Source organism: Podarcis gaigeae (genome assembly GCF_964106915.1).
Source record: "Podarcis gaigeae genome assembly, chromosome: 4".
NCBI classification, from domain to species: Eukaryota; Metazoa; Chordata; class Lepidosauria; order Squamata; family Lacertidae; genus Podarcis; species Podarcis gaigeae.
The window spans coordinates 54,283,270-54,306,466 of record NC_139677.1 but is presented as its reverse complement, the minus strand read 5'-3'; the positions used below and the strand labels follow the sequence as shown (position 1 = coordinate 54,306,466).

Sequence of the window (23,197 nt, the reverse complement as noted above, 5' to 3'; positions counted from 1 at the left end):
TCTGGTATATGCATCTGATTTAAAAGTGTGTGTGTGAAAACTATACTTACGCATTATATCCTTTTCTTTGATTCCTAAGAGAGGTTTTTAGGACTCTCAGTTCCTTTGATTTTAAACCCCCTGCAATTCTGGAATCTGCCCAAAAATGGGGCTCAAACCCACAACCCTGAGATTAGGAGTCTCATGCTCTACCAACTGATCTATTGTTGAGGGTGATCTTAGTTTGGGGAATGGGAGTTGGCTATTGCTTAGACTACAATAGAGGCAAGTCTAACAGCGGGCTTTGGACAGATGGAGAAGTCTCTTATCTTTCTCACTGTAAACTCTATTAAGTTGGGGTGGGGAAGGGTTACAGTTCTTGAAAAGTTGAAAACTGCCCCACCAGAGAGAAATAATGAGCTGTCATTACAAGTTAACTTCCTATGCCTCCCCATCCATTACATCAGGGCTGCTAGATGATAGAATGAGATTTACTGGTACATCTCTGGGTGATTTACAGTTGATCAGCAAGCTTTTCCATATATTAATGAAAAAGCTCAATTAGGCTGGTCAAGGAAACAAAAATATTTGGAGGGGAGAATCAGAAGTGGATTTTTGCACCAAATGACTTGTTAGCTCAGTTCTGGAACTGCAAATCTATCTTCTCAGTGGTGCTCTATGCACGCCCATCTCACAAACCACCTCTTGGTGTCCTCCGGGTTAATTATATGCAGCTCCTTCAACCGTTCCTCACAAGGCTTGGTTTCCAGACCCATGATCATCTTGGTTGCTCTCATCTGCACACATTCCAGCTTGTTAGCATGCTTCTTACATTGGGGTACCCAGAATTGGACACAGTACTCCAGGTGCAGTTTGACCAAGGAAGAACAGTGTGGTACTATAACTTCCCTTGATCTGGACACTATACTGTACTTCTGTTGATGCAGCCTAGAATAGTATTAGCTTTTTATGCTGCTGCATCCACTGTTCACTCATGCTTGTGGCCCACTAAGACACCTGGATCCTTTTCACATGTGCTGCTAGTAAGGCAGGTGTCCCCCATCTTATATTTGTGCAGCTGGTTCTTCCTTCCTAAGTGCAGAACCTTACATTTGTCCCTGCTGAAATTCATTTTGTTGGTTTCGGCCCATTTCTCCAATCTGTCATCATTTTGAATCCTGATTCTGTCTTCAGTGGCATTAGCTACCCTCCCAGTTTGCTGTCATCTGCAAATTTGATGAGCATCCCCTCAATTCCTTCGTCCATTATCATTCAAATAGTGTGTGTGAGGGTCATCTTGTGGCTGGTTATGTGGGGTGGGGTTTCTTCCCCTCCCCCAATATTTTATTCAAGTTGGCACCCCTAGCACGAAATATAGTGACAGGGAGATGCAGTGAGAGGTGGCATAACATCAGTTTTGACTTATCTAAAGGTAAAGGGACCCCTGACCATCAGGTCCAGTCGCGACCGACTTTGGGGTTGCGGCGCTCATCTCGCTTTATTGGCTGAGGGAGCCAACGTACAGCTTCCATCTACTTGTAATTAAATCAGAATAAGTTTTCTGTATATAGCTTATGTCTCGATCTACCTGCAAACAAATTGGGATGCACGCACAAAGAACAGGCCATCTGGAAGTGGCACTCGAGATGTGGAGCAGCCCAATAAAACTCCCTATTGTGTGACCAAAGTCTGAACTATGGCATTCTATTCAGATATATGTGCTTGGGCTAATAGTAGGTAGGGATAAGCATTGTGAGATCCTTGAAATGTTGGTGGCCAGACTCATGGGCTTAGCCAGGATTTTTTTTGGGGGGGTGGCAGGCCTTTTGTTATGGGGGGCAGAACCTTAGCTATGTATTCTTGTTGATTTTTATTGATTGGGGGGGCATCTGCAACTCCCTCTCCCCTTGACCACGCCCATTGCCAGACAATCAGAAAAATCTTTATTTGCCTCAGGCACTAGCCATAGCAATAAAAATAAAACGAACTGAAGACAAGAGGTAAAAACTATGGAAAATACATATTGGGGGGTTACATCAATAATAAATAATAGATATTATTCCAATTGCCCCGTCTAAAAGCATTGCAACTTTCGCCAGACTTAAGCTTTGAAAGATGTAAAGATTTTTAGGATCTCTTCTAGTTGTCTTAAGCTGACATGGAGACGCAGCGCATAGTTAACTCGCCTTGCGACCTATGTTTCACCATATCTTTTTAGAGAGCGACTGTCGCTCAAAGGAACCCTTTTGCCGATCACAGCAGCACTTTAAGTTACAGGTAGGTAGCCGTGTTGGTCTGCCGTAGTAGAAACAAAATTTAAAAATTCCTTCCAGCAGCACCTTGGAGACCAACTAAGTTTGTTATTGGTATGAGCTTTCCTGTGCATGCACACCTTAAATTAGACTTTAAATTTAAATGAGCACTTTAAATGAGAGCAAAGCGCCTCTTGCAATCCTGCAAAGCCCCTGCCAAAAGGGAACAAGAAACAACGGGCGGGGAGCAAGCAAGGAAAGGAGCAGTAAGGGAGAAGCGGGGGCGGCGCTTTCCTCAGAGGTGGCGCCTTTTTTCCCCCGGCTCCTCCTTCCAGAACCTCGGGAGCCTCGACTGCGCAGGCGCGAGCGCGGGAACCGAGAACCGGGGTTTGAGTTTCTGGCGATCTTTCTTCCCGCGCATTCCTGGCTGGCTCTCCCGGTCCTTCTTGCAGGTACGTGGGGAAAGAGCCAGGCGAAGGAGGGGGAGGGGAGACTCTTGGGTGGAAGCTGTACGGAAACGGGCAGCGGGGCCCCTCTCTCCTTCTGCCTTCCTCCCCCCGCCGCGAGTTTCTACGGAAGCAAAGGCGTTTGGCGTGTAGGGCGATAACTAGGGTCCTCCAGGTCCCTTGAGTGATGCTCCCCGCCTTCCCTGCGGTATATCATAAACACGGGCGTGCATGTCAAGGTGTCTGCGCAGGTGATGCAACGTCACCTGGCGTTATGGGTCAGGGGAGGGTGCCTACACTGCAGGGGGAGGTGGATGCCATTGAGTTATGTGGTCCAGGAAGTGCTAGTGTGGAGAGAATGGGCTGAAATCAGCCCAGCCATGAGAAGGTGAGGGCTGTTCTAGCAAGGCTGCGGGTCATCAACGAGCCCTGCCGCCCGCAGCAACTGTCTATGAGACATGCACTTGCCTGCTTTCCAGGATTACAATGTATTGAGGTCAGATGATGTTTGTGATGTGCTTTGAAGTACATCACCGGGAAAGTGTTGGCATTATTATTATTATTATTAATCTCCACTCTCACAGAAAGAGCTTGGATGCTTAACCCATGAGCAGTAAGGAGTGCTCTCCTTAACAAACACATACAAACTTTATGCCTTTGGAAACAAATACCTTGTTTTGCTGCTCATCAGTGAAGCTCCATGGGAAGTAGTTATTTTCTTTGTCCCACTATATTTTCTTTACTTTTCCAGCTATTATTATTATTATTTAAATTTCTATACCAAAGGGCATCAGAGGGCAGTTTACAATATAAAAACATAGGGATACATAACAAGCAGAGGAACAAGAAAAAACAATGCCACCCACCCCACTTCCAGTTTAAAAGGCCAATGTTTGTTCAGTTAGCCAAAGGCCTGGGCGAAGAGGAATGATTTTGCCCAGCACCTAAAGGTATGTAACAGGCACCAGGTGAGCCTCCCTGGGGAGAGCAACTGCCTTAATAGTATATATACATATGGGAAGGAAAGAACAGGAGTGACAATCCATGTCTATAATCACTGTATTTTTAAAAATGCATCTTGTGCAACGTGCTACAATAACTTACAACTGAATTAAACAATATAAAATAAGATAATATATTACTACTGAAAAATTGTATTCCGATGCCTGTGAAAACTGCTCAGTTCATTATCACATGGAACAGTGCATCACTTTTGAGTTTCATTGCTGTGAAAGTCAAAATGTCTGTGTTTACTTTAAAAAGGATGAAAGTATTCACTTGTGAAATTGCATGGCACAATAAAGAACCAGTGTACAGCTTAGACTTTCAACATGGCACTGATGGAAAAATCAATAGATTGGCTTCTGCTGGAGTGGACACTGCTGTTCGTGTGAGTCGCAAGCATTAATCTATGGGATACTGCTAAATCTGCTATATTTGTACAAATGTAACAAGAGAGAAACATTTATGTTTGTAGGGGGCAGACAGCAAGAGTAACTCCTTATTTCTGTAAACAAATCTTGATCTACATCTCCTGGCTACAATGCAGAGACAGGGCTAATGCTACAATTGTTTTAACTGTTTTAATTTTTTTTAAATTTGTGTGGGAGTTTTGTTGTTGTTTGTTTTAATTGAGGGAGAGGAGATGGTGAGGGCTCATCAATGAGCCTAAGTAGTAGCCATGAAGGCGGCAAGGAAGCCACACTTTGCGGCCTCCATTGCATCCTTATTGTGCTGTCCGACAAAGCTTTTTGAGTAACTAAATTGGCTAATTAAACAATCTATGGCCTTTGAAATGGGGGAGGAGAGAGAGAATATTGTTTTTGTTTGTTATTATGGTATGTATTTTTGTGTTTTTATATTGTAAACTGTCCTGTGATCTTTGGATGAAGGGTGGTATGGAAAATGAATGAATGAATGAATAAAAAATAAATATTATAAAGCTTATTTGTAGTATGTTGTGTTTAATTTTACAGGTATGAAAATAATTGTAGCTAAATTATATGAGATCACTATATATGTGTCAATGGACATTATATATGAGGTTTGGGTTTGAAAGAGGACTGTTTGTATTATAAAATGAGTTGTCAAAAGTTAGTATCTTTTTAGTTATCTTGACATTTATGTTCTTTTATGATGAGTTTGTATGTCTCCCAAAATCAGTGAAATTCATGCACATGAAATTTCATGAGGTTTTGGGATATGCTTGTTTACTGTCTCTGACTTTAATATTTTATAACTAGATATGGAAAGTAGAAAAAGGACCAGATGGGAAGGCAATTGTGGAATTCTTGTCCAATTTAGCTCGCCATACCAAAGCTGTGAATGTTGTGCGTTTTGCTCCCAATGGTGAGATTCTAGCATCTGGTGGAGATGGTATGTATTAAATCAATGCTGAACTCTTCCCATTTAAAGGATTATTTTGTAATTTGTAATAATATAATGTATCTAATTTAATACTATATATTCCGTTACAAAGGACCACATACAATAGTATCTTAGTTAACCTCTTATCACAAAATTAGATGGATAAGTGGATATCTGAACCTTAGACATTTTTTAAAAAGAAAAAGAAAAAAAATACTGTTTTCATTAACAGAACAAATGTACTGAATCATATAGACAGAATGGATATTACAGTAATACAAATTATATCCTTTACATTGTTGAAATTTTTAAAAGTCTTATTACATTTGTATCTCACCTTTCCTCCAAGGAGCTCAAGCTGGTGTTCATAGTTCTCTCCCTATTTTATCCTCACAACCACCCTGTGAAGTAGGTCAGGCTAAGATACGATGACTGACTCAAGGGGGTTTGAACCCTGCTCTCTCAGGTCCTCGTTCAACAATACAACACTACACGCACCAATAAACTAAAGTAATATTCACAACCTCCTCTTAAACATTCTTGCATGTTTTTGATCTGTTCCAGTATAGCTCGAAAAAAATCTTGCTCAGTTTTTAAATGACTTTCATCAGATTTTAGGCTGTCCACATTATTTATAACCTCTCTGACAATGTTGTGCATAGTTTTTCCAAAAATATAATCATCTATGATGTAAAATGTTTTGAAGACTGAGCAGGTGAAACACAGTGATTATTACACTGAAATCCTCAAAACTATTTCACTGAAATGAAAAAAAACAACAAAAACAATAATAAGTTGACTCACTCGTGTGAAATGGCAGTTTACCCAATCTTAGACCAAACACCTTGTCCAGAAGCACAAAAATATTTGGCTATAATTTTTTTTTAGCTCTGCTGCTTGGGGTAAAAATGTCCTTATGCTTTTGTACATTTTCAGATGTTTTAAAATGTTTTGAATACATTTTTAAAAATTAAATAACCTTGTTCTACCACTTTGATGCTTGCCACCTTAGGCTTCTTTGGGAGGACAGGTAGGGTGAAGACCTGATAATTAATTAGATAATTAATGAACACAAAAGCAAATGTTTTGTATATTGTCCAGTGAAATCCAAGCATATCTACTCAGAAGTAACCCCTGTTGTGTTCATTGGAGCTTACTCCCAGGTTTGCAGCCTAATCACGGCTACTAGTGTGTACTATATAATACTGCACTGTCGTGATAAAATGATGGGGAGAATGAAGTTGTGAAAAACGTTCTCATTGAGATTAATTTTCACAGATGCTGCGATTTTGTTGTGGAAGTTGAATGATAACAAAGAGCAAGAGCCAACAGTATTTCAGGATGGTGATGATGATAACCAACTAAACAAGGAGAACTGGACAGTAATTAAAACTTTAAGGTAAGATTTGTTGCTTTTGGTTAAGTTTCACTGAGTGATCTATTCAGTTTTAATAGCAGCTGCTGGCGATATCACACATCATTTTAAAAAAAATAGTTTATTATAGCTGCAACCTTTAATTTTTAGGAGTTATAGCTTTGTGGTTTATCTTCAGGACTTTCTAGATTCCAAGAAGTAACCCAAAAGTAAAAAAATACATGGAGTCAGCATATTTGTATCTTATATAGTTTTTCTTTTCTGTGTTTATAATTCATAACTGTTTGGTAAGTTTATGGAAAATGAATGAATGAAAGAGATGATAGATAGATAGATAGATAGATAGATAGATAGATAGATAGATAGATATAAATAGATAGATAGATAGATAGATAGATAGATAGATGATAGATAGATAGATAGATAGATAGATAGATAGATGATAGATAGATAGATGATAGAGATGTATTAAGATTAGCAGTTTCTGTGTCTGTTTCTTCACTTTTGCTTGCCCTTCTGCTCCTCTCTCTGTAGTCTCTGTCTCTCACACACTGAGGGTCGATGGACCCTCCCGAACAGTTTGGTGCTGCGAAGCGCAATGCTGGGAGAATATGGGAAATGGGACATACATCATTTTATGTCACCCTCCATGCAATATGGGGGTAAATAAAAAGTGAGCGTATGTTGCCCATAACTTTGTTGCCCTCTGTGTATGTGCTTAATTCCAGAGGTCATTTGGAAGATGTGTATGATATTTGCTGGACCCCTGATGGAAACTTCATGGCATCTGCATCAGTTGACAACACAGCTATAATGTGGGATGTCAGTAAAGGTAATTGCTATGAGTTTGTTTTTATGTAAACCTATCCTTTCTTCCATTCTTCTCGAGTTTTTCCCAGAGTTTTAGACCTTAGGACTGCTGTACCTGGGATGCGGGTGGCGCTGTGGTCTAAACTACAGAGCCTAGGGCTTGCTGATCAGAAGGTTGGCAGTTCGGATCCCTGCAACGGGGTGAGCTTCCGTTGCTCAGTCCCTGCTCCTGCCAACCTAGCAGTTCAAAAGCACATCAAAGTGCAAGTAGATAAATAGGTACCGCTCTGGCGGGAAGGTAAACGGCGTTTCCATGCGCTGCTCTGGTTCACCAGAAGCAGCTTAGTCATGCTGGCCACATGACCCAGAAGCTGTACGCCGGCTCCCTCGGCCAGTAAAGTGAGATGAGCGCTGCAACCCCAGAGTCATTCACGACTGGACCCTTTACCTTTACCTGGGAAATATGCTCTGAAAATCTTGGCAAACTGCTGTTAACATTCCTGTTTGGTATGAAAAGAATGGTTTGATTCATTATTAAGCTAATCCAGCACTATTGTATTCTCTGTGTGGCCTTAAACAGGTCTATGGTCTCACATTACTTTAGGGTTGTCTACTTGAAGGTTGGCTTTTAGGATAAGCACAATAAAGATTAAGCATGTTGATAAATAATGACTACGGTAGTTGTCTACTGGATAGAAAATAATGCTATTATTGTAAAACTGTGGGGTTCAAACAGATTTGTAGTGAATGCCTTGTTATGAGGAAGGAATACGGCCTATTAAAAGTCCTTTAAAATAAGATCAGTGTCTATTCTGATTTGTGTGCGTGTCAGTTTTCCAAGCAAACAATATTTTAGAGGTAGCCACAGTGGCGTAGCGTGGGTTGTCAGCACCCGGGGCAAGGCAAGTAATTTGCGCCCCCTAACCCGTGGAGCCGGGTAGGGGCAGAGAGCTGCGAGTGCGAGCACCCCCCCCCCGATGTTGTGCCCGGTGCGGCCGGCCCCCCCTGCACCCCCCACGCTACGCCACTGGGTAGCCATAATTTTGAGTTTCTACTTCATTTGGGCTCATGGAAGCTCATCCATGTAAAACAATGGTTTAGCATTGTATACAAGCCACACCAAAGAGAATGATTGATCCAAATTATTTCTGCATTAGTTATCATATGACATCTCATTTAAAAAGCAATTCACTGTTAATATTACTTCCAGGGCAAAAGGTTTCTATTTTTAATGAACACAAAAGTTACGTTCAAGGAGTAGCCTGGGACCCTGCAGGACAGTATATTGCAACTCTTAGTTGTGATAGGTAAGTCATTAATGCTGGGGAAGAGAAATTTCCATTGATGTCTTTTACTTTTTATATTTTGTTTCCTATAATGTTTAAATAATGTTCATTATTTAAATGCTAGCTTTCCTGAATGGAATGAATTTGGTTGCTTTAAAATGCCTATTTCCCTTAGTCCTGTAGGATCGCCTTGTTTCCATTGTTCAGAATAAGACCAGTGCTATAGTGTCTTCTTCTTGCTACCCTTTAACATATATATATGTATAATAATCATACAGAACATAAAAGAGGGTGGGTGTTTTGTTTGTAATTAACAGCTTTCCTTTTTTTCAGGGTTTTGAGAGTATATAATACGCAGACTAAGAGAGTGGCATTTAACGTTACCAAAATGCCGTCGGGCAGAGGATCTGAAGGAGAGGTCAGAATTTTTTGTTTTTTTAAACAACTGATGTTTCAAAACATAATTCTTGGTGGGTTGAGGGAATCTTCTCTCTGGTTACTCGTCTAAAGAAATTATTTATTTTTATTTTATTACTTCCTAAAATTTATATGCCACTTGATTGCAGAAAACCTCAAAGTGGTTTACAACCTGTAAAGAAGTTATTGGTATAAACATTATCTTATCACTGGAAATACAAATACCAGAGCAACACGGTAAATTCTGTCTGTCTGTGCTTCATTCTGTTTTCTTCAACCTTCTCCCCCCCTGCAAACTGGAAAGGGAGAGGAAGTGAGAAGGCAAACATTGATCCTATTCCTCTTTGCATGCTACAAATATGAACTATTTCTGTTGCACTTCCTTTCTTATTCTGATCCATCCAACTATTGCTCCCTCATTCCTCCCCACCCCAAAGAATTACTCAAAAGAAGGTGCAGGACAGGTATTTTTTAATGAAAGAAAATCTATGGTACATCTTTCATTCAGGGTTGCTTCAAACCTAAAGAGAGAGAGAATATCAATATACAGTGGTACCTCGGGTTAAGTACTTAATTTGTTCCGGAGGTCCGTTCTTAACCTGAAACTGTTCTTAACCTGAAGCACCACTTTAGCTAATGGGGCCTCCTGCTGCTGCCGTGCCGCCGGAGCACGATTTCTGTTCTCATCCTGAAGCAAAGTTCTTAACCTGAAGCACTATTTCTGGGTTAGCGGAGTCTGTAACCTGAAGCGTCTGTAACCCGAAGTGTATGTAACCCGAGGTACCACTATACTTGTACCATGAAAAGCCTTTTGCACCAACACTTGTCACATTGTGGTAAACCGCTTTCTACACAAGGATAGCCTCATGTTGGAAAACTGTAATGTGTGAAGCAACGCTTACTAATAAATGAATCCAGGATTACGTAAAAGTAAGGCCTAGTTAGTTTTCTATGGCTATGCAAATAAATTGGACTTCATTTCACCATTATAGTTCCAAGGCACATGGGAGTATTTCTAGAATCACAATCCCTTGAACTCTGTGAAGTGGTTCAGTGTGACTGTTGGATACATCTGTAAGAACTGAATGGATGTACAGTGGAACCTTGGCTTTCGAACATAATCTGTTCTGGAAAACTGTTTGACTTCCAAATCATCCAAAAACCAAGGATCAAAGGGCTATCGGCAAATTCCATTGAGAAAAATGGGAAACGCGCCTTGGAAGCAATTCAATTTCAGAGGCGCAAAGTTTAATTGTTGTCTAATTTTTCAGGTAAAAAGCTATCGAATGTTTCATGATGACAGCATGAAGTCATTCTTTCGGAGGCTCACTTTTACCCCTGACGGCTCTCTGCTCCTTGTTCCTGGTAAGTGAGATATTTCGTTTCCTTCATCCAGCCCTGCAGCAAAGAATGGCGTGTGGTGTTTTCAGCATTTGGTGAAAAACCACTCGTGTGTATTAGAATTTATTACCAAACACATGCCTTCTCTCTCCTCCAGGAATTTTGTAATATTTCCATCACGGTATAAATAAAATAATAATAATAATAAATAAAGATGATGGCTAGCATTAGTCACACTTGGAATAGATCAATTGAAATAAATGGATTTAAATCAAATACCCCCTATAAAAATAATAAACCAAAAATGGTGGCAGGCTTTTCAACCCAATAAAATATTTCTGCCTTGAAAACACTAGGAATGAACTAAAAGAAAAGCAATTCAGTATGTGCAGCTGCATGTTTTCCCTTCTTTCTTCATGTATCCATATTACAATCTGTCATATGTTTGTACCAGTGCCACATTCCCCTACTGTTTAAGTCTTCATTTACCGCTTGCCAGACTGGAAATCCTATCCCATTTGAATCATGTTGGGAAAACCAATATAATTACCCTTTTGACATTGGGTTTTGGGGTTTTTTTTTTTTTTTTTTTTTTGGTATTTCCGTTGTACATGTAAAACCAAAAATCTTTAAATTAAATTGTTGGTGCAAAAAGCTAGTCTTTTTTATTTTAAGTGAGCCAAGGAGATCAAATCTCAGTAGTGTTTCTCATTAAAGCTTTTCTAGCAAAATATATCTGCATCCACGTTGCTTGCATTCATTCCCTCACAGAGTCGATCACCAAATTAACACTGTGATTCTATGCCCACTTACCTTGGAGTAAGCCCAGTTAAACTTAATGGGACTTACTTCCAAGTAGACATAGACAGAATTACACTGTACATTACTGCACTTGCAGCCTGATGCTAAGCGTGTTTGGTGCTGTTTTGAAGAGAGAACTTTTGTCAGTTCAAAACCTGAGACTGAGCAAATGGCTCGTTCTGCCATTTCTTCCTCCCAAATCCTAAATGACGAGAGTTGTGGTCCAAAAACAGCTGGAGGGCCAAGTTTGGGGGTGCCTGTCCTAAATGATGTGTCTTACCAATAGGAAAAGATAATAGAGCTATTTTGATATTGAGCTGCTTTTTATTATGTATCTGTTATGAAGCTGATATCAGTTATCTTTGATAGGACGATGCTATAGATAACAATCTAGTGGTGTGTTTGTATTTATTATGCTTTTGTTATGAAACACTTGAGTTTAATGTTTACAGAAATCTAGTATAAAATGAAAGTGACTATTTGTTCAGAAGCAAGTCTCACTGCAGCTTTCATCGTTTGCATTCCTTTTTCCACCTTATGCACCATTTCTAACATTTCGAAACAAGCTGCTTGTATTTTTCAAATATTTTTGCAAGATTGCCCTCTATAAGATGACAGTTTCATTTGACTTGAGGCATTCCTAACTTTGCAGTATTGTGATGAGAGTACCATGTCCAAAATTAGTCGGTACCCCCTTTATGATGCCAATACAAATAACACTCTGAAATCAGCCTCATTAGTGACCCACATTTAACTAACATATCCCATATATTTAATACTGTTTGCATACAAGTCTGTGTGCAAGTATGTACTGTCCTGTTACTGATTTTGCATCAGAAATGTGGGCTGTAAGCAGAAGATGAATAGTGCAAAATGTACACTGTACTTACTCCCTAGAAACTTGGGGAGAGAGACCATGTACGTTTGCAGCCAAAGAAAAAATGCAAATTGATTACAAGTTGATGATATGCAACACACATTTGGTATTAATACTCAGCCCCTAACTGCATTCCTGTAGGTTGAAGTCACACTGTGAGTTGTTGGAAAGCTTAGTAACAATAGGAGAGAACCTAAAGTTTGGTTTATGTTAGTGTTTGTGGATTTTTTAGTTAAGTAATAGCCTTAAGGCTTATGTGCAAAACTAACATGATGGCACTACTTTAACTTTCTCAGCAGGCTGTGTGGAATCAGGAGAAAATGTAACAAACACTACTTACGTTTTTTCCAGAAAAAATCTGAAAAGGTAAGGTCTTACTGGATGTATATTCATTCATATTTTAAATTCATATGGCAAATGCCATTTCCTAAAAAAAAAATCCTCTACTGCTTCTTATTAGGCCTATAGCTCATTTACCTTGTCCCGGAAAGGCAACCTTAGCCGTTCGTTGCTGCCCAATCTACTTTGAGCTCAGGTCTTCACTTAACAAAGGTATTGTAAATCCTTTCGAGAATATATTGTAGATATTTTGAAGTATATTAAATCTGGCTGTATTAAAGGGTATGCTGTATGCTGTTCAACATCTTAGCTTTCTAATGGTTATTTGGGGTTGCATTGCATCACAAATGCTGTTTGCTTATTCTTGTAAGGATTCAATTTCTTTTTTACATGCTGTTAGAATATTTTTGTACAGGATAATAACATTTTAGTATTTGTTAACAGGTGAATGCCCTAATAAAAGATACCAGGTGGTGTAGTGGTTAAGAGCGGTAGTCTCATAATCTGGGGAACCGGGTTCGCGTCTCCGCTCCTCCACATGCAGCTGCTGGGTGACCTTGGGCCAGTCATGCTTCTTTGAAGTCTCTCAGCCCCACTCACCTCAGAGAGTGTTTGTTGTGGGGGAGGAAGGGAAAGGAAAATGTTAGCCGCTTTGAGACTCCTTAAAGGGAGTGAAAGGCGGGATATCAAATCCAAACTCCTCCTCTTCTTCTTCAGGTTCCTCAAACTGAATTGCACGAGGATAGAACCTTTGCACCTTGTCCATATCACTGCAACATAATGTTTTCTTAACAGTGCCTTGGTTGCAAATAAAACCTTAAGAGTTAGAAAAGTTATTCACTTCTAGCAACTGTCATAAAATGAGAGGGAAAATGTTGAACAATTACTTTTCCAAAAGTATGCATAAGAGCAGCTAGGGGCCAGAGCTTTTCTCCCAACCCATGTACTCCATTCTGAAAGTGCAAGGAACATTAACTGCATGCATCCTTTAAATGTGTATTTTATCAGTGCTGTGTAGCAGTCATTTGTGAATGTGTTGTACATATTCTTACATATGTGCGGAACGCATTGTTAAAAAGCAACATTCTTATTTTCCATTTCTACAGTAGAATTCAAGAGAGAGGTCCTTGATGTCTTTCATCAGGGGGTCAGCAAACTTTTTCAGGAGGGAGCCAGTCCACTGTCCCTCAGACCTTGTGGGGGGCTGGACTATATAGGGAGTATGAACTAATTCCTATGCCCCACAAATAACCTAGAGATGCATTTTAAATAAAAGGACACATTCTACTCATGTAAAAACACACTGATTCCCAGACTGTCTGCGGGCTGGATTTAGAAGGCGATTGGGCTGGATCCGGCCCCCGGGCCTTAGTTTGCCTACCCATGTCTTTCATTATCCTGAATTGCAGGGGAGGATATGGTGGAAGGCTGAAGGTCTGAAATGGCAAATGGTATTTATTTTGAAACTCTCTTCACATTTCAGAAGAAGCTTCCAAGAAGTCTGGTCTGATAAATCTACCCTACCGGATGGTTTTTGCTGTTGCTTCAGAAGATTCTGTGCTCTTCTATGACACAGAGCAATCCTTTCCTTTTGGTTATGTATCTAATATACATTACCATACTATTAGTGACATTTCGTGGTAGGTAATTTGTTTGTTTATTGGATTTATATGATGCCTTTCTGCCAAGACTCCCAAGGCAATATACAATTTAAAAACTAAAACACACAAAAAATGAAGACTGAAGAGTCCATTAATGCCAACTGGGAGTTGATGGCATATGTGCTTCCTGGCCTGCAGTCCCTGGCCTTCTGCCTTCCTTCAGAGTATGTAGGACCCTTGTGATTGCTTGTCACAACTGACTTGAATATTTTTGATATACTGACCAAGACCACATAGTAAAGATTCTTTAATCTTAGCTTCCATTCTCAGCACCACCAAGCACCTTGTAAATATTTTTCTTCCAGAGGAGCAACAAATATGAATTCTTGTCAGAGCATTGATTTAACTTTAGTAAGGCAGAATGTTACTGTAAAACAGAAAATATTACTTTTTCACACATCTGAACTTTCCTGTGTATAGTAAGTTATGTCGTTATGGAACTATGGTGAACTTGATTTTAAATGTTACTGCAAGCCTTCTATTTCTCATCATTCTGGGCCTGGTCACTAAAATAACTTTCAGCACTGTTCCAAAAACCGTTCCTTTGTTCAGCAGTAGCATGGCCCATCTAAACTTTAACAACAGGAAATTGATTCCTTTCCGTATAGGTAATTGTTTCCTTTCATACAAACCCAGGACTTCAGACTGCTTGTAGCATTTGGGGATTTGTCATTTATGGCATGGGCCTTGGCGACAATAACCTCTGTGATTACCCGAAGCTCCAAAATGTCTCGTTGCCATAACCAAAATTGCTATGGCTGAGATCAGCGAACTCTGGCTGCAGCTCACACAATCCATTTATATTCACATATTTGTTTTTCTTTTATATGCCAGATTTATATGGCTAATGCATAACATAAGTTCTCTAGGCAGTTCATAAAACAAATACAGCATTTAAAATACCATGCAAAATATTCAAGATAAAAATAAAACAACTGAAAACAAAAAACAATTAAAATGCAGGTGTCAAAACTAAGGAGTGGACCATAAGACTTAGGACAGTGGTTCTCAATTTGAAAGTCTTCATCTGTCCCTGAAAAGGCCTCAAAGAGGGTGCTGAGCAAACCCACTGTAAAGCTGTTCCATAACAGGGGTACCACTTCCCAAAAGGCTCTGTTAGCTGCCCATTCCATGTTGGTGGGGGCAGCCAGAGCAGGGCCTCTGAAGAAGTTATTTCCACAAAGTCAAATGTAAGTCATTTACACTCCAAACATGCTTTATGTTCACATTTACTGAAATGCAACTGAGGTACTTAAACTTCTTTTTAATTCCATAAACAAACACCAGGTCTAGTGATGGATCCTTTCTTGCTATTTCTTCTACGGATGGATATTGTTCTTTTGTGACTTTTGAAGAAGATGAGCTTGGAATACCACTGAAAGAGAAGCCAGCTATAAGTGCCGGAACCCCCAGCACAGCTGAGAAAAAAACGAAAAAGGGCCAGTCTTCCAGTGTTATCTCCCCAGTTCCAAAACCAGTGGATGGCACTCCTCCTAATAAGACCATGGATCCAAGCAGCCCAGCTATGCAATGCAAGACTCCGATAAACAGCAAAGACTTGCCCTCAACACCTATTGCTGTTAGAAAAGCCCCAGTGCCCTCTTTGGAAGAGAAGAAACCTATGCAGCCATCAAGCTCAAAAGCAAACCAACCCAGGAGGGTTACCCTTAATACTTTACAAGCATGGAGCAAGACACCAAGGTGAGCGTAATGCAACCAGCCTCTTCTGGTAGGTATGAAACAGCCTTACAAAGGAAATTCTGGCAGATGTAGTGCCTGGAAGCATTGCAGATCCTCAATGAAGCTTCTGCCCAGACTTCATTATACTTGTAGTACCATCTAGGTACATGGTGCTTTATAAAGGACAGGTATGAGAAGTCCCTATCCCAGGAGTCTTACACTCTTAAACAGACACAGGGAAACATCAAAGGAAGAAATGCAGAGATGGGTAAGCAGATTTAAGTGTAGACTAACAGGATGGAGTTCTAGCCATGGAGTCAAGGGAAGGGAGGGTTGGAAGGAGCCAGAGAAAGACAGAGACATAGCATTAGGAAAGTGGGAGTCTGGAGAAAACTGCATGTGTGTAAAAGTGTCAAGATGTCAAGCATTCTCAGTTTTTAAATATTTAATTGCTTTTAGGAGAGTTGCCTTAATCCCTCTAAATGCAGACACTCAAGACTCATCGCCTTCCGATCCCATCTCTACAGCTGCTTCCACGGAAACGGTTCAACATGGTAAAATATCTTACTGCTGATAGCTTTTCAAAAAGTGTCAAATGAGTGATGCTCTAACTGTATTTGCCTCCACAATTCATGATTGCACTGGGGGTTGGCATGGGCGGCACGGTAAATGTACCCCTCCCATTTTCATAAATTGGGGGGAATGTGTGATATTACTGTGAAAGAGCAATGTTTGCCTGCTTGCGCAGCAGAAATCCATGTGCACAATGGGACTTCATGTTTCTCTTCTCCCCGCTTCACCCCCCCCAAACCTGCACCAAGTGCCCCCCAAACACTCCGGATAGGAAGGAGAAGCAGCATAGTACAAGTGGGCACCAAACATACACTATGTTGAATCTTACCCACTGTCTTGTCCCAGTAGTTTTAACATTCTGAAAACCTGAAACCTAAAAATAATGATTTTCTTAATTATTTCAGAGAGGCCATCACCACCTGAAGACCCCTTGCAAAATCCACCACCTCCTAAGCGTCTTAAATCTGATGAAACTTCCAACTCTGAATTAACTGAAAATGAAAATAAAATGTAAAGCCACTACTAATGTGCTGAACTTCAATGAATGCCTTGCCTGCAGAATGCAAGAGTTGTCCAAAGAATACTTGCAAAAGCCACATCATGTGAAATGGACGCCAAGCATTCTAAGCAAAAAGTTGACTGTGCAGTAGGCTCTTTAGAGCCTGCGGGTGTGGAAATCTCACCTGGTTGCAAATGTGTATTATTTCAGTAGTCCTTTACGCACTAAGTTGTCCTGGGAGTCTGTATCTGGCAGACAAAGGCTGCTTGAAATAAAGGGTGTCTGCTTCACAAACTAACTTGCTCCATGCAGTCCCTCAGAATGTTGTGAAACTAATGCATTCTGCCTTCATCCATCCATTCCTTCATTCATGTTACATTATCTTCCTGTACCAATTAAATGCAAAATTAGAAAATCCAAGCTTTTTAAGCTATGTGCAGATGACAAGGTGTCAGAGTTTTAAGGCAAGTCTTCAATGGGCAGTTATATAAACTGGTTTGAAAACAAAACGGCTACTTTTCTCTACATAAAACACAGGCAAAGTTAATTTAAAAGTCTTATGGGGTTTTAATATGTCATGCAAACATTACAGATGGTTACACTTCCTTTCTACTTAAGAGTCCTTAAAAAAACTTGAAAGAGGTTCCAATAATAAAAATACGTGAAAGGTTTTTGTCATTTGGAGTGCTTTTATGCTTGCTAAGAATAGCAATATGATGCAGTGATTGGAATAAAAAGTTGAACATTCATATTAACTTTCCTGTCCGTGTTTTCTCTGGAATTTGGTTTCATTCATTCCTAGTCAGAGTGAGAAATCATACATGGGGGGACAGGACTTATTTAGTTTCATTTAAGTATCTTAATGGAAATGTTTGCAATAGATGCAAACGGCGTCTGCAGCAGTCTGAAGTAGATGGTTAGACTAACTTTAAAAGTAAGGGTGATAGACTATTTTTGTTCTTGCAAACTGAGCAAATTCTAAAACTGCTGTGGTGAAATGCTGTACATGTTTATGTGAAAGGAAATCATGCAAGCTTAAAACAACTTGTTTTCATGTAGATCTGTATATGGCTTCAGCCTGAGTCCTGTTTCACATGAACACTAAGGTTCACTCAAGCTACATGTACAGTCATACCTCGAAAGTCGAACGCCTTGCGAGTTGAACATTTTGCCTCCCAAACGCTGCAAACCCGGAAGCGATTGTTCCGGTTTTCAAACGTTCTTTGGAACCCGAACATCCGGCATGGCTTCTGATTGGCTGCAGGAGCTTCCTGCAGTCAATTGGAAGCTGTACCTTGGTTTCAGAATATTTTGGAATGGACTCCAGAATGGATTCCATTTGACTTCCAAGGTACACTGCAGTTGAATCTCAGTGGCAGATATTGTGATATGGCAGTTCCTTTCTACAAGGCATCACAACTCCCCCCCCCCCCCCATTCCACTACAATCTCAAGAGGCATAAAATAAAACTACATGGATGTATGATGACCCATGACATACAAAGAGTCTCTTATGCAGCTGCTGTTGCTGCTACATATATTCAGTTTCCAACAACTTCCACTACGCTTGATTGGCTGTAATATTAAGTTTTCATTTACAGTATTAAATGCATGAGGTAAACTGAGAACATGATGAAGAGAGATTATTTAGAGTACATCCAGAATCAATCAAGTTAGGCTTAATGAAAACATGCAGGAATGCAATTAAAATCATATATCTAGTTAACATATATACACTTATGGCACAGATAGTAAACTCTAATATCAATATGGAATAATGATTTCTTGTAGTTCAAAGCTTGAGAATAAGGTACGGATTTATGAGTCCCTCTCCTTTTTGCTTAAATATACTGACCATAGCTGTCCAACAGATAATACCTAGGGAGTTTGAAAATTACTAATGGGGCAGTATTCAGTGTCCTCTCTATCGATTATATTAACAGGGAGTGCCCTAATTGTCCCATATGAGTGAAGGATATGGTTGGCATGTGAGTGGGATACGATAGTGCAAAATGGGAAGGTGAACAAGGTCTCAAATATATGGTCCTGTGGTGATTAAGACATTTTTTAAAAAAATATTTAACTTAGTGTGATCCTGTTGCTACCTGGAGAGTCCTAGGATGTGGCATGCAAGCCACTTGTGAGGAGGGAGCGCATGGGGATGAAGGACTCCCTGCTACACCTGTGGACATCTCAACTACCATGCCTGTTCTGCCAGTGGGGTTTCACCAATTATACAGGTGAAACCTGGGCCTGTTCAGGATATGCATGGATCTATCAGATCCAAGGGACGCGGGTGGCGTGTCCACAGAGCCTAGGGCTTGCCGATCAGAAGGTCGGCTGTTCAGATCCCTGCGACGGGGTGAGCTCCCGTTGCTCGGTCCCTGCTCCTGCCAACCTAGCAGTTCAAAAGCACGTCAACGTGCAAGTAGATAAATAGGGACCGCTCCGGCGGGAAGGTGAACGGTGTTTCCATGCGCTGCTCTGGTTTGCCAGAAGCGGCTTAGTCATGCTGGCCACATGACCCGGAAGTCGTATGCTGGCTCCGTCGGCCAATAAAGCGAGATGAGCGCCGCAACCCCAGAGTCGGTCACGACTGGACCTAATGGTCAGGGGTCCCTTTACCTTTAATCAGATCCAAAGCTCCTTCATTCAGTTCCCTGCAAAGACCAGCACTGGCCCTGGTGCAGTTTGTTCTTCCCACCCATTGTACCATATTGGTTTCCTACTATTACTATGTCTTACTGTAGTTTCATTTGTATATTTATTTTATGTAAACTGCTCTGAGACTTTTGGGTGACTGGGTAATATATCTCAATAATAAACTCAAATCAAATGGGGGGGGGGAGTTGCCCTTTCTGGAAGCCGCCCAGAGTGGCTGGGGGAACCCGGTCAGATGGGTGACATATAAATAATAAACTATTATGTTAATATGTTCTCACCCCAATTGCAATGAACAGGCAGGGCAATTAATGTGGCACTCCTGTCTTCGGCAGCTGCTCTACTGATGGGTTACTGCACCCACATGTAAAAGGTACTGTAAAGCTGAATGGTTAGTTCTCAAATGATCTTATAGTAAGCATTAAATAAAACATGAAGCTTACAATTAAAAACCCAATGTTGTATAGAAACAGAATTTATTTATTAATTTACCGTTCCCAAGAGAACATTGTGCCTTGCTGATTTCTTTATCTTGACATCATTTATTTCCTTTAGTTCCAGGCTTGCACATTCCTGTCCTAAAGCATGCAAACGGCTAGAATATGGAGTACTTAATAGATCAGTATAACATTGCAAAAGGTAACATCAGTCCCCCTCAAGTCAGGGCTGGTTCAGCTGCAGGCCAATCTGCCAATGCTCTCTTCCTTTTCCTTTGACTTTACTGAACCACAACAGATGGACAAAGCTGCTGTTATGAATTTTTCCCCATTATGGCATTAGCTATTTCAGTTTGTCCACGTACAATAAAATGTACAAGCAGGTCTCTTTGTACAATGTGCATTTAAAAAATAACTTATGGCATTCCTTAATCAAAAGCAGACAACATGTTTGCAGAATGCAGAGAAAAGTGGGTGTGTAAATAGCATCTGGCCACTGGGTGTCACTGTTTAACAGGAATACGGTTTTATGCAGTTTGTATGGGAGCTGAAGGTTGCCACCAACTACTGTAGTTCTAAGTTGCATCCTAGGTGCACCAAACTAGAAAGCTTATCTAATGCAAGTCTATGACTACATGCTACTTTGGGGGTGACTTTATATATATACATGTCTGCCATTTCAAGTGAGCCAGCAAAATGGACATTTTATTTTTTTTATCTTTGCACTGTTTTACTTCTTAAAAGAGGCCTTAAAGTCAGAAATGTCCAATTCACAGTTGTTCAAACATTTCACAATTGCTTTGTCTCACTGTGCTTAAAAAAGTTTTTTATACACAATTGCGCCGTAGTTAGATTTATAGTGTTTGTTTCCTCAGTACCTGAAAGGCTGGGCTTTTACTTTAGGGTTGTCTTCCACAAGGTTGCTGGCAAACCAAATGCGTGTTGGAAACTTTCAGAAAACAATGAAGCAATGGTTTATTTTATGTAGGCATGGCCAGGGAAATTTGGGAATACATGTGACTTGAGCCATTGCATGTTATACTCAAAGGCATTTTCCCCTTTGATGGATTTCACACATGTCAGTGTAACATGTGTATTGCTAATTCACATGATATCTTTTTCCTCAGATGTCTACATCTAAGAACCAACTATATTCTGCAGTCCCTCTTTGCCTTTAGCGTGTGAACAGATCTGCTATACTTAAGCTTAGAGAAGGAGGTGGTTATGGTGATCAATCCATGATCCACATTTTGGTAATGCTATATTATTACAGTGGTACCTTGGGTTAAGAACTTAATTCGTTCTGGAGGTCTGTTCTTAGCCTGAAACTGTTCTTAACCTGAGGTACTACTTCTGAGTTAGCGGAGTCTGTAACCTGAAGTGTATGTAACCTGAAGCGTCTGTAACCCGAGGTACCACTGTATTATTATTATTTGTATTAAATTTGTATACGTTTTGTCCACAGATCTCTTCACAACATCAAAATACATGATAAAAACACAAAGTACATAATAAGAACAAAACAAACAAATCAATAAACCCCACTCCCCCCCCATCCCTTCCAACAAAATTTTTCTGAAGTGTTTTGGAAAGAACATCCCTTAGGAGGTTGGGGGTTCTCCTTCCTTGGAGGCTTTTAAGCAGAGACTGGATAGCTGTCTGTCTTGGATGTTTTAGCTGAATTTCCTACATTGCAGGGAATTGGACCAGATGACCCTCAGAGTCCTTTCCAACAATACAGTTCTATGATTCTGTACATATTTGGAGGTCCCTACGTCTAAAAAAACCACAACTGTGAAATAAAAATAGAAATCAAACCTGATCTTTCAGGCCTCCTACAATGGCAGGCACAGAGGAGTGGAACCATTATTCCTTTGTAGACTGAAGTAGGCCCTGTGCAAAGGGGGCCCCTTGAGGGAACCAGATAATTTGCCAGGCAGTTGAACCATAAATATTAAAAATAGGAACCAGCAACGTTTATGCATCACAGTCCATTTCAAGCAAGGCCTCTCCATTAAACTCTGGTAAATGGAGTCCATTTTTGATGAAGGCCAGGCAAGGTGGCCTTCTCTTTTTTTGCCAAAGTAATTATCATCTTGACAAACTCTGCAGGATTATTTTCTCAATGAGCACATTTAATATGAAACATGCAGGTTTGCTCCAATAAGAGCACATTCATATTTTTAACACCCTAGGCTTGTCCAAAATGTACTTGGCTCGGCTCCTGGGCAAGGAACACTTTTAAGGAGGAAATGTTGGGCTGCAATTATAGTTGGCTAAAGCACATCAGGCAATATGAACAGCTGTGGGATGCCTGGTCCTCTGCAATAAGGAAGGCTGTTAAAATTTTGACGTTACTTTGATACTTTTAATTTTCTTTCTACAGCAAGCCCAAATATTCTGTTAATGACTTTTTCATAGGGTTATTTATTTTAAGAAAAAGAGGCCAGCCAAGCACAGCAGGTAGTTAATACTCCATTCAGATTGTCTGCCTGCTGTGCTGAAATAGGGCAGGAGCGATCAGCTGCACTTCTGTGAGATTCTGCAATTAACCTACTGGTTAATCGGTGATTAACCTACTGTTAATGTTCACAGCTACTTGGAATAAATTGATTTGATTAGAAACAAAACCCAGATAATTTAGCTCCCCTTCTGGAGAAATAACCTTTCTGGTACAGAAAGGCAACGCTCCTTAAATCAAACAATGTATATTTACAGTCATACATTACATGGTGAATATTACCTTTTGCCTACCAAATGCAATGATCCTAATAATAAATATTTACAGTCATTGATTACCAGAGCCCCATGCAGCTGTTAGCAATAGGGAAATGTAAACACAGGGAGTAAGGAATGAGCGCAATAGCTCCATCCCATCATCACTTTCCAACACATAGTAGGCAGCTATTTGAAGAGGAAGCCTTCTGTATCTGTGGAGGCTCCCAACACATTTTAGAACTGTGGTTCTACAACACACAGGAAGCTCTGACTATACAAAAGGCTCCCTGCTTCAGGTAGTTGCCTTCAGATAGGGCAAAGGCAAGGGGCACAGAGCGATCTTATCTCTGCCTACTCCCCTTTCTGTTTTCCTACAGCTCATGACTGTATAGGACTAAACACATAGATGAATCAAAATATCCTGATTGTCCCAGGGCTTTTTTTTTTTAAAGGTTTGGGATAGTAGTTAATCTATATCTATTTTAACCTCAAAACAAGTCCATTGAGCAGCTTTATTTGACTGGACTTAACCATCCAGCGGTCCTCTACCTACCTTTTACCTTTATTATCATTACCAAAGTACTTAATTATAGGCTGCAACCCTACATAGATTTACCAAGGAGGAAGCTCCATGGAAGACAATTGAGATTACTTTTGATTACCCATCCATAGGATTGCA

General features: G+C 40.3%; 1 protein-coding gene across 3 annotated transcripts; it reads left to right on the top strand.

Annotated features, from left to right (window-relative positions):
• The first annotated feature begins 1,909 nt into the window (after nucleotides 1-1,909).
• CHAF1B (chromatin assembly factor 1 subunit B) lies at nucleotides 1,910-17,458 on the top strand. 3 transcript variants are annotated; one of them, XM_083735092.1, is made up of 14 exons: nucleotides 1,910-1,979; nucleotides 3,941-4,067; nucleotides 4,921-5,053; nucleotides 6,323-6,443; nucleotides 7,148-7,251; nucleotides 8,440-8,536; nucleotides 8,849-8,933; nucleotides 10,204-10,297; nucleotides 12,248-12,317; nucleotides 12,412-12,503; nucleotides 13,774-13,930; nucleotides 15,239-15,652; nucleotides 16,091-16,185; nucleotides 16,609-17,458. In XM_083735092.1, exons 2-14 carry the CDS (start codon nucleotides 3,942-3,944, stop codon nucleotides 16,716-16,718), a joined length of 1,698 nt encoding a protein of 565 aa, XP_083591218.1. In that variant the 5' UTR covers nucleotides 1,910-1,979; nucleotide 3,941; the 3' UTR covers nucleotides 16,719-17,458. The 3 variants fall into 3 exon arrangements, with proteins under 3 accessions (XP_083591218.1, XP_083591216.1, XP_083591217.1); XM_083735090.1 differs by lacking the exon at nucleotides 1,910-1,979 and adding an exon at nucleotides 2,560-2,683; XM_083735091.1 differs by lacking the exon at nucleotides 1,910-1,979 and adding an exon at nucleotides 3,474-3,627.
• The last annotated feature ends 5,739 nt before the right edge of the window (nucleotides 17,459-23,197 follow it).